The sequence below is a fragment of the Dendropsophus ebraccatus genome, chromosome 12 (genome assembly GCF_027789765.1).
Source record: "Dendropsophus ebraccatus isolate aDenEbr1 chromosome 12, aDenEbr1.pat, whole genome shotgun sequence".
NCBI classification, from domain to species: domain Eukaryota; kingdom Metazoa; phylum Chordata; class Amphibia; order Anura; family Hylidae; genus Dendropsophus; species Dendropsophus ebraccatus.
In genome coordinates this window covers 73149552-73160690 of record NC_091465.1, presented here as the reverse complement: position 1 = coordinate 73160690, position 11139 = coordinate 73149552, and the positions used below count along the sequence as shown (strand labels likewise).

General features: G+C 47.6%; 1 protein-coding gene across 1 annotated transcript in view; it reads right to left on the bottom strand.

Moving 5' to 3' along the window:
- Positions 1-2204: 2204 nt before the first annotated feature.
- Positions 2205-11139, bottom strand: part of LOC138769586 (32 kDa beta-galactoside-binding lectin-like) — a 28681-nt gene continuing 19746 nt past the window's right edge. Inside the window, exons 4-5 of the mRNA XM_069948157.1 lie at positions 7611-7779; positions 2205-2749 (exon numbers count right to left, since the gene is read on the bottom strand). Coding sequence (XP_069804258.1) covers positions 2609-2749; positions 7611-7779 — 310 coding nt within the window. The 3' untranslated portion in view covers positions 2205-2608. The remainder of the gene's footprint in view (positions 2750-7610; positions 7780-11139) is intronic.

Genomic DNA, 11139 nt, shown 5'->3' with positions numbered 1-11139 from the left:
CAATGGGCTCGTCTGTGGCCCCCAGTCTGGCTAATATTTTTATGCACTCCTTTGAGGAGAAGTTTGTCGTCCCCCGCTTGCCCATGTCGTCCACATGGGTGCGCTATGTGGACGACGTGTGCTTGCTGTGGACGTCAGATGAGACATCTTTGCTGACATTCGTTGAGACGTTAAATGGTTGTCATCAAATTTACTTTAGAGTATGACAGTAAGTGCATTAATTTTCTTGACGTGGAAGTTCGCAAAGGCGATAATATGTTAGAAACTACATTATTTTCAGAACCCACCGATAGAAACAATCTGTTGCACCATAGAAGCCAGCATGCCCTCCATGTATTTAAGAGCTTGCCTAGATCCCACTTCATGCGAGCCAAAAGAATTGCCAGTACTGAGACTGAATATCTTAAAAATGCTGAAAAAAATTTAATCTAAATTCATAGAGAGAGGTTATAACAGAAGGGAGGTGAATTTTACAGAGAAGGAAATCGGCAGATTAGATAGGAGAGAAATGAGGAAGGAAAAAGAAAAAGTGGATAAAACTTGCAACAGATTGCTGTTTAGCAGTACTTACGATAAGACATTCTCAGATCGTGAGAAGATGTATCTTCAAGCATTGGAATTTGCTACAGTGTGATCCGAAATATGGCAGCATATTCAGAGAAAGACCTTTGTTTTGTTATAAAAAGAATAAATCTATTGGGAACAAATTGGTCAGAGGTGACATAGCTGAGAAAAAGATGAGCAGGCAGAATTTCTTAGCTAGCCCCCGTAAAGGCACCTTTGGGTGCATGTCATGTCAGCACTGTAGTGCGATCATAAAGGGTGACTCTATTAGTCATCCCAGTAAAGATACTAAGTATCCTGTGAAAGTTTTTTCATTGTAATGATAAAAATCTAGTTCACCTTCTCAAGTGCCCTTGCAGATACGGCTATGTGGGTCAGACCAGCCGTCCTATCAAGCTGCGTCTGAACGAGCACAAAGCCGCTATCCTCAAATTTAGTGTGAAACAGGAGACAGAGAGTGCTGCGAGATCAGAAGATAAGACTTTTGGTGAGACTACTGTAGCCAGGCATTCCTATGAATTCCGTCATAATGTTTGTGATTTAAGGTGCCAAGTTGTGGAGCAGGTAGAAGTCTGTGCCGACAAGGAGGAGAATCGTAAGCGATTACTCCGCTGTGAGACGTTTTGGATTTCAAGATTTGAGACATTGAGTCCGAATGGACTCAATGAGGTCTGTAGCTTTAGAGCATTTTTGTAGTTTACATATCGTATATTTATATCCTTTTGTCCACACCTAGGATCATGCGTGTTATTTGGATTTTTATGTGCAATACTGTTTTTATGTTATAATGCTATATTCATGCTATGATAGAGTTAATTGCAGTATCCATATAATGTTGTCCAGCCCCTTACATCCCCGCGCATGAGGAAGGAGGAGTTTATGTCCTCCGAAACGTCCGCGTTGAGGACGTGCCTGGGCGTCCGTGTCTGTTAATGCATCAGCTGTGAGCTTCAGCATAGAATGTACCATGAAAAATAAAAGAAATATACAGTATGTCAAGAAGGCATCTGTGAGTATTTTGTGCTCTTGATTCTTGGAGCATGAAGGTTTCTCAATCACTATATGTTTCTCCCCTCCGCTTTCCTAATATTCTTTTTGTCTTTGCTTTTGTAGAATATCTTCTCAGTACAGCAGCGTGCAGCAGCAGCGTTTTGTCACTGACGAGCTCTGTGCACTGGTAACAGTCTCCTTCCTCTATCTGTGCAGACTGCCTCATGCGGTCATGTGAACGCTCCTCTTAAAGCAATACCGACGTCACACAGGGGGTGGGCTAGTGCAACATCCCTGGATGTGTTCCGGGCCCGGATTGGATGTTTTCCCGTCCTGAACACTTTATGCTTTCTAAAATGGCGGCTGTCATTTTAAAAAGCAAGAAAAAAAAAATCGGAGCGGACTTCCAAAAATCCGAATCCGATCGGACTCAGACTTTTTGGAAAATCCGACCTGGATCCCATACCGGCCGAACCAGTTCGCTCATCTCTACTAATAATGTGATAACCTACATAGCAGTAGTCACCCTAATATAATGATCTCATTATACATATAATTCATTTATTGATTATCTTTATATGGCACCAGTGCAGAGCTCCTAAATTTACTAACTGTTACCATTTCTCAGTAGTCAAAAGCACCAGAGACGGTTTATGTGATTCAAAGCATTTATTGTGTGGTGAAATACAATCCATATCATAGCTTATAGGAGGAGATTATGCAGCACAGAATAGAAAGACATAGCGGTTTACCGTAAGAGCGCCCCAGAGGAAGCCATTGGTTTATAGATATTATATGTAAGATGAAGATAATTTACTGCTGGAAACGTCTATAACTGATGGGATAAGGAGGGCGAGAGAAGCCAATACTGTCATCACATTATGGAAACCTCAACCAAGAAAACGTTAGCTGAAAGTAAGAACCTCCATGAATGACATGCAAGTGTAATGTTACCAACATGCCTCAATGTTCTATTTAATTAGATTTTTATAAAGAAATGGAGACAATGATAGATTAGGTAAAAGCTCCAATTCTTGTATTTTCCATCTTAGAGTTAGAGTTTGACCAAGGTCACGCCGATATCTTTAATTTCAATAATATCAATTTGGTTGAAAGGCAGGCGATGTTTATAGCTGAAAAGTTTTTCTCCATTAACAAACACAGCGAAAGCGTCTCCTTCATTCCTGACTTCCATCTGATAGGGAATAATATACAGAAAAGACAGATTTTTACTTACTGGCCCCCACAGATATATTATACATTGTCCAGAAAACAAAATAAAACAGTGTATTGAAGCTCAGCTCTGGTAAAGGGGAGGGGGTATGGACCAAGATGGCAGCCACTGTAACGCCCGGAGTAGTGGATCCACTGGACCGGCACCAGCGATGACACAAACCTCACCAGGGAGCGGAGTCTAAGGGGCCGCTGGTTTTCACCAGAGCCCGCCGCAAGGCGGGATGGACTTGCTGCGGCAGGCGACCCCCAGGTCGCTACCCCTGGCTTGGTTGCTGGTGTCGGCAGGCGAGGCGTGGCAGGAGATGGCACAGGCAATAGTCTGCAGGTGAGAGCGCACGTGACAGGCTGGACACGGGAACAGGTGGAGTGACAGGGAAACAGGAACCAGGAACAGGGACTTGGGACCAGGTAATGGACAGGACTCAGGAACAGGGACTTGGGACCGGGTAACGGACAGGACTCAGGAACAGGGACTTGGGACCAGGTAACGGACAGGACACAGGAACAACAGGGAGCTGGGCCAAACGCTATGGGAAGCATGTAGAGGCTCCAACACAGGGGACAGGGCATGCTGGGATTTATAGGGGAGTGATTAGGTGCAACTACCAATTAGGAGCGCACTGCCCCTTTAAATCTGAGACAGCCGGCGCGCGCGCGCCCGAGGAGGCGGGGACGCGCGCGCCGGCCGGCACAGCGGGAGACAGGAGCGTGGAGAGGTGAGGCGCCCCCCGGGGCCGAGGTGATAGCAGCGCCGGGTCCCCGACTATGGACACCGGCTGCTGCATGGGGCAGGAAGCGGTCGCGGCGGCGGCCCGGAACGCAGGACGCCGCCGCGGCCGTGACAGTACCCCCCCCCTTTGGCCTCCCCCTCTTTCTTGCCTGCAGATGGCACAGGAAGCCACAAAGTCTTTGACATCTTGAAACAGACTAGGCCACCAGTAGTGGCGAGAGATCCGTTGGCCGGTCTTACGGACTCCAGGGTGCCCGGCCTCCACCGAGGAATGACCCCACTTCAAAATACCTCTTCGAAGCGCAGGGTGAACATGAGTCTTTCCGGGGGGTACTCTCTGAAGCGAGGAGGTGACGACTGGTGCTAGGCGATCAGGCGGTAAAACATGGCAAGGGACTGTGGGTCTGTGGACGAGGACCTTCTGTAAGTTCTCCCGGTGGTGAGAGGACACGACCTTAGTCTTGGGTACGGAGAGAGGGTACACCTCGGCAGAGAAGGCATCCGCCGAGTCTTGGTCTTCTGCCGGTAGGTCGGGTAGAGGCTTGGCTGGGACAGGAAACGACATAGTACACTTGGTCTGAGGTGACCTGAGACACTGGTTGGAACAGTCCTGACCCCAACTGAGAATCTCCCCGGTTCTCCAGTCCAGTTGAGGGGCATGTTCTTGCAGCCACGGGAGTCCCAGGAGGACCGCGGGGGAAGAATGGGGCAGGACGTAGAAGGATATCTCTTCTTGATGTAAAGGACCCACCTGGAGGACTAAAGGTGCGGTCTGGTAGTACACACGGTCGGTAAGAATTTCGCCTGTGACCGAGGAGATAGACAGGGGCCTGGCTAGTCGGGTCACGGGTAGCCGCCATCTTTGGACCAATGTTGCCGCAATAAAACTGCCTGCTGACCCAGAATCGAGGAAGGCAGTAGTCTGATGATTTCGTCCTGAGAGAGTCCGGATGGAAACTGGCATAGACAGACTTGGAATGGTGGCATTCACACCTAGGGACACCTGTCCCACCGGACCTAGGTGCGAGCATTTTCCGGATGTTTGGGGACGTAGGGGACATCCCAGCCGGAAGTGATCGGAACCACCGCAATAGAGACAGAGATTCTGCTCCAGGCGCCGGATTCTTTCATCAGGCGTCAGGTGAGCCCGTTCCACCTGCATAGGAATCTCAGGAGAGGGTTGGGACATCGAAAGGTCAGGATTCTGGAAAACCGGCGCCAGCTGGGGATGGCGACGGGAACGGGTTAGTAAATGTTCATGCCGAACCTCCTCCTCCCTCTCCGAAAAACGAGTATCAACTCGGGTGGCCAGTAGAATGAGTTCGTTCAGGGAGGTAGGCAGGTCTCGGGCAGCGAGCACGTCTCTCACACGACTAGACAGGCCCCTCTTGAAGGTGGCCAATAGGGCGGCCTCGTTCCAGTCCAATTCGGCTGCCAGGGTGCGGAACTGGATGGCGTAGTCACCAACAGAGGAGCTGCCTTGAGAGAGGTTGAGGAGAGCAGTCTCGGCTGAAGAAGCACGGGCAGGTTCCTCAAAGACGGAGCGAAACTCGAATAGGAAGGCCCGGAGATTGGCAGCAACTGGATCATCACGGTCCCACAGTGGCGTGGCCCAGGCCAGGGCTCTACCTTCTAATAGGCTGATGATGAAAGCCACTTTAGAGCGCTCGGTGGAAAACTGACTACTCAAAAGTTCAATGTGCATGGTGCACTGAGTCAAGAATCCTCTGCACAACTTAGAGTCCCCAGAGTACTTGCTTGGGAGGGCCAGTCGGAGTGAAGAAGAAGCGTCAGGAGGTGGTGTGCGCTGGGCAGTAGTCTGCTGCTGTAAGGCGGCAGTGAGTTGCTGGATCTGCTGTGACTGCTTCTGGATTTGTTGCGCCTGCTGAGTGACCACTCTGGCGACATCACGGAGATCAGGCACCTCGCCGGGATCCATGGTTGGAGCCTACTGTAACGCCCGGAGTAGTGGATCCACTGGACCGGCACCAGCGATGACACAAACCTCACCAGGGAGCGGAGTCTAAGGGGCCGCTGGTTTTCACCAGAGCCCGCCGCAAGGCGGGATGGACTTGCTGCGGCAGGCGACCCCCAGGTCGCTACCCCTGGCTTGGTTGCTGGTGTCGGCAGGCGAGGCGTGGCAGGAGATGGCACAGGCAATAGTCTGCAGGTGAGAGCGCACGTGACAGGCTGGACACGGGAACAGGTGGAGTGACAGGGAAACAGGAACCAGGAACAGGGACTTGGGACCAGGTAATGGACAGGACTCAGGAACAGGGACTTGGGACCGGGTAACGGACAGGACTCAGGAACAGGGACTTGGGACCAGGTAACGGACAGGACACAGGAACAACAGGGAGCTGGGCCAAACGCTATGGGAAGCATGTAGAGGCTCCAACACAGGGGACAGGGCATGCTGGGATTTATAGGGGAGTGATTAGGTGCAACTACCAATTAGGAGCGCACTGCCCCTTTAAATCTGAGACAGCCGGCGCGCGCGCGCCCTAGGAGGCGGGGACGCGCGCGCCGGCCGGCACAGCGGGAGACAGGAGCGTGGAGAGGTGAGGCGCCCCCCGGGGCCGAGGTGATAGCAGCGCCGGGTCCCCGACTATGGACACCGGCTGCTGCATGGGGCAGGAAGCGGTCGCGGCGGCGGCCCGGAACGCAGGACGCCGCCGCGGCCGTGACAGCCACTAGTTTTTAGATTTACTTGCTATGAGCAATAAGGCTTAGAAAGTATCTGCCAGGACCACCAATGGAAAAATGAAACAAGAGACAACAGGGAGGAGCAGAGAACTGCTAGGAAGTGGGAGTCATGTGTAGTGAGCTAAAGGCCTGTCCAGTCTGCTCACTGAGCAAGGACCAAAGGAGGAAAAAGAAAGAAATAACAAAGACATCACAGAGAAAGGTTATATAGGGATGTGGCAGTACTGTGTGTTTTTAATTAATTAGACATGTTCAGGGATATTCACCTGGACTCAGGCCTGATGTCCTTACTGCTAGCTCTGGCACTTAAAGGGAATCTGTCAGCTGTTATTCAGGTTCTAACTCCTGACACTGTTAGATAGCTGTTTGGAACAGGAGACACAAGGTACTGTACCTTCCATATGTCCACCTGTCCTTTCATAATGTAAAAAATTTTTTTTTACTTTATGGTCAAAGAGGCCTGTGAACTGACAGGTTTTTCTGCGGCCGGAATTCACTGAATTCCGTCCGCAGAAAACTGACATGTCCGTTATTTGCGGAGCTGCATGGGATCCCGACCGGAGCGTATACAATGTGTATACGCTCCGGCCGGGACCCCATTGAAAGTAAGGCATTGTTTCACCGCGTCAAAAGTACGGCCGTTGTTGCCATCGGCAACAACGGCCGTACTTTTACATAGTGTGAACATAGCCTAACCGTGTGAGATCGGAAATGTGATTATTTATTAGTTCGTACACATACACATGCAGGTTTTTGTTTTTTTTTACACTTTTTAATTCCCCTCTAGGGACCTTTTTTATTCCAATATTAGTCTGATCTATGCAATGATACAGTATATAGTATTAGCATTGCATAAGTCAGACACTGTGGTGAGTAGACCTCCAGCTGTGACCCATTGTTCCCTCACACTCATATTGCGAGTGTCCCGATTGGACACTTGACAGTCAATAATTCATTTCAATGCCTCGATTGTGGTACAATCATGGCATATAAATGGTTAAATGACTGCCGAGAGGAGGATGGGCCGGGCTAAGGAGGTGACGGCAGGGGGCAGCACATAGAGAACATGGCCGGCACTCTGTATACTGTATAAACCTTTTAGACAAACCAGATCACCAGTGCTGCAGGTCGGGTAATAATAACCAATTGTTCTGTAATTTTACCGGCTACCCATAAAATAGAAAATAACTTTTAAAATATCAACCACCAATGTCAGAAAATCTTGGGTGTAAGTTACTTGAAAGGACTACACACCCTGTGTTATCCTCAGATTAGCAAGCATGAAGAAACTGTTCATACCCAGGATAAATTTTGATAAGTGATTAGATAAATTTAAATTATAATAAACAACCCCTTTAGTTTTTATAAAATTTGTTGTTCATACCGTAAATTCTTTCCCTTGTTCAAAGCCAAACTTTGGAGTATTGTCTTCAAATTCTTTAGACCAGGTATTATTCTTTTTATAATTTCTTGATATTTTCCTATCTCTGAAACGAGGCTTTACATGAAAGTGAATATCGCCTGTGTTGCTGTTGATAAAATTTACTTCAAAGCTGGAAAAGTGACAGTGACATCAGTTTTAATGTTGATACAGTCCTATGTTAAACATATTTGGAAGGTTAAAGCTATATTGATCTAGAAAACGGAGCATTTATTGACTTATCTAAAATAAAAGGGGCTTTCCAGGAATAAAATATTTTTAATATATGACTCTAAAAAGTAAAAAAAAGAAGTGATACTTACCTACCCCAATTCCCACTGCTTCTGCCTCAAGGCTCCCAGTTTTCCCCAGTCCCCAATTCTGACCTGTTCTGTGACATATTACCCACTCAGCCGATCACTGGCAGCAGCAATGTCCTGAAATCATGGTAGCTCAGAATGATTATGACTGTGCCAATGTCCACATATATAATGGTGTCAAGGGGATCAAGGTGGGTAAGTACGATATATATAAGAACAAGCAAATAGGTAACAATATCCCAGATTTACTATAACTGTCTAACTGTGCACGTAGACTAGACAATCTTTATATGTGCCAGATTTATCAATTCATCAATGTGGCAAAGGCTGTTTGTCGCACTTATGTGTAACTGTCAATTATTTAAATGTCCCTTTGCATCCATAAACTATCAATAGTACAAGCGATTTTAAAGGAAATGAGTCGCTTTTTTATAGTTATAGTAAATCAATGTTTAAAAAAAATAGTTAAACTTTTATTTGTGTTTTGGTTTCTTTTAATTTAATCGTAATGTGCTGCACTGGGGGCTGCCATTTGTAATAGCATCTGTGTAATGGTGCCTGTGCATAGAAGGCAATAGACGTCTCCCGCTCTCTCTGCTTTGCTGTGTTGGGAAAATGCCATGCGCAGCTCACAGCCCTGTGGGAAACCAGACACCATAACTGAGAAGCCCAAACAGAAGCCGACCTGCAGTAATGCTCACCATGTGTAGAGTAGCCTCCTATTTTTTGTGATCAGCAGAAGCAATCATTCCTCCAGCCTTTAACCCCTTGCCGCAACATGACGTTCCAGGAACGTAATGCTTTCCATGCCTCCCCCCGCTGACCCTAGTGGCTGTCGGGTAGCAGGAGGAGGCTGTGTCACACAGCCTCACCCTGCTGCCGCTGCCTTGCGGCCACAGCGTCTACGGGGAATCCAAAGGGAGATCGACTCCCTCTGACGCCCCCTTCAACCCCCCTCCCCCGGAGCCACGCAAGCAATCGCTCGGCTCCAGGGGGGTTACCATAGCATCCCAGACGCTGCTTAAAAAAAGGCACCAAAATTCCCCAGGTCTCTGTCATGTCTGCGGCCTGTGGTTGAGTCAGGTGATACACTCTGGCCACATATGGGGGATTTCTAGAAACATTGAAAAAGCGGAATAAATATTGAGTTCCATTTCTCAGTTAGTATTTGCTGTGTAAGAGGAAAAAAAATGGATTAAAATGAAATATCTGCCAAAAAAATTAACATTTTTAATTTCTTCTTCAACCTGTTTAAAGGGGTTATCAAGTGCTCTAAAAAAATGGTCACTTTCTTTCAGAGACAACACGACTCTAGTCTCCAGTTCAGGTGTGATTTGCAATTAAGCTCCATTCACTTTAATGGAACTGAGCAGCAAAACCTACACCCAAGCTGGAGACAAGAGTGGGGCTGTCTCTAAAAGTAAGTGGCCATGTTTTTGTAGTGCTGGATAACCCCTTTAAATTTCTATGAAACACCCAAAGAGTTAATAAACTTTCGAAATGTTACTTTGAGTACTTTGAGGGGTGCAGTTTTTACAGTGGAGGGATTTATGGGGGTATCTAACATACAGGCCCCACAAATCCACTCCTGAACTGAACTGAATAAAATCAGAATTTGAAATTTTCCAGAAAATTTGAAAAATCGCTTCAAAATTTCGAAGCCCTCTAACATCCTAACAAGTAAAAGGACGTTCACCAAATAATGTCACCATAAAGTAGACATGCTGTAGATGTTGCATTAACAGTTAGTTTATGTGACATGACTATTTTTCTTAGAACAAGAGAATTTTGAATATGAAGAAACATAATTTTTTCAAGTTTATGTTGTGTTTTTTTACAAAAAACTACTGAATGTATCAACCAAAGTATACCATGAAGAGGAATATGTAACATAAACATATAACATATAAACATATAACATAAAGAGGAATACGTCATGAAAAAACTATCGCGGAATAACCACAATAATTAAAAGCATCGCAGAGTTATCATTACATAAAGAGAGACAGGTCAGATTTGAAAAAGTGCCGGGGTGACAGGCTCCCGACCCCCCGTTAGAGCCCCCTATACTCACCTAATCCCGCCGGGTCCCGCTTCTGGAGGTGGTCGGGTGATGAAGATCTCAGCCGCTGCAGCCCGACGTGCGCTCTGAGAGATGAGTCCAACGCTCATAGAGAATGACGGAGCTCTGGACTCTCTTGTCATTCTCTATGGGTGTTGGACTCATGTCTCAGCGCGCGCGCCGGGCTGCAGCGGCTGAGATCTTCATCACCCGACCACCTCCAGAAGCGGGACCCGGCGGGATTAGGTGAGTATAGGGGGCTCTAATGGGGGTCGGGAGCCTGTCACCCTGGCACGGGGGGTGACAGGTTCCCTTTAACTAAAATGGAACTGAGTTACAAAACCCCACCCGAACTGGAGACAAGAGTGGTGCTGTCTCTGGAAAAAAGTGTCCATTTTTGTTTAGCACTGGATAACTCCTATAACATGTAATCTGGAGTGTTGGTATGTAGCATATGCTCTGCCAGGAGTTGGGCTCTGTGGGGGAGGGGGTCTGAAGGAGAACTCACGGACAGAAGCAGCTCATGCCGACCAGGGCAGCAGGAACAGGGCTTATATAGTGGATGGAGAAGAATCATCCCTGAATCCAGTAGCTGTCAGTGTGTGTGTGTAAGCGACTCTGTACCCTCATCTGCCCCCGCAATCTGCTTGTACCTTCAGATAGCAGCATTTTATCCAAGATCTGTCCTGGGGTCCATTTGGCAGATGATGCAGTAATTGTCCTAAAAAACAACTTTAAAACTTGCAGCCCTGTGTTAAATTGGTGTCGCCTAGAGTACCCATGCCCTAGGACTGCAACACACCTCCGTCCCTCCTCCCCGTCCTCTTCATCATTAGGAATGCCCCTAGAACAATTTCTCCTTTTCATCACCTGTGTTAACTCTACACATGTGGTGAATCGTTAAGGCCCATATGCAGTGTTCAGACAGGTGAAGAAAAGGGAAAAATCCTGCCCGGGGGCATTCCTGGTGATGAGGAGGGCAGGGATGGAGGGGCGTCACAATCCTTGGGCACACACACTCTAGGCCACACCAATTTGACAAAGGGCTGCAAATTTAAAATAACTGCATCACCTGCCGAACGGACCCCAGGACAGATCTTGGATTAAAAGC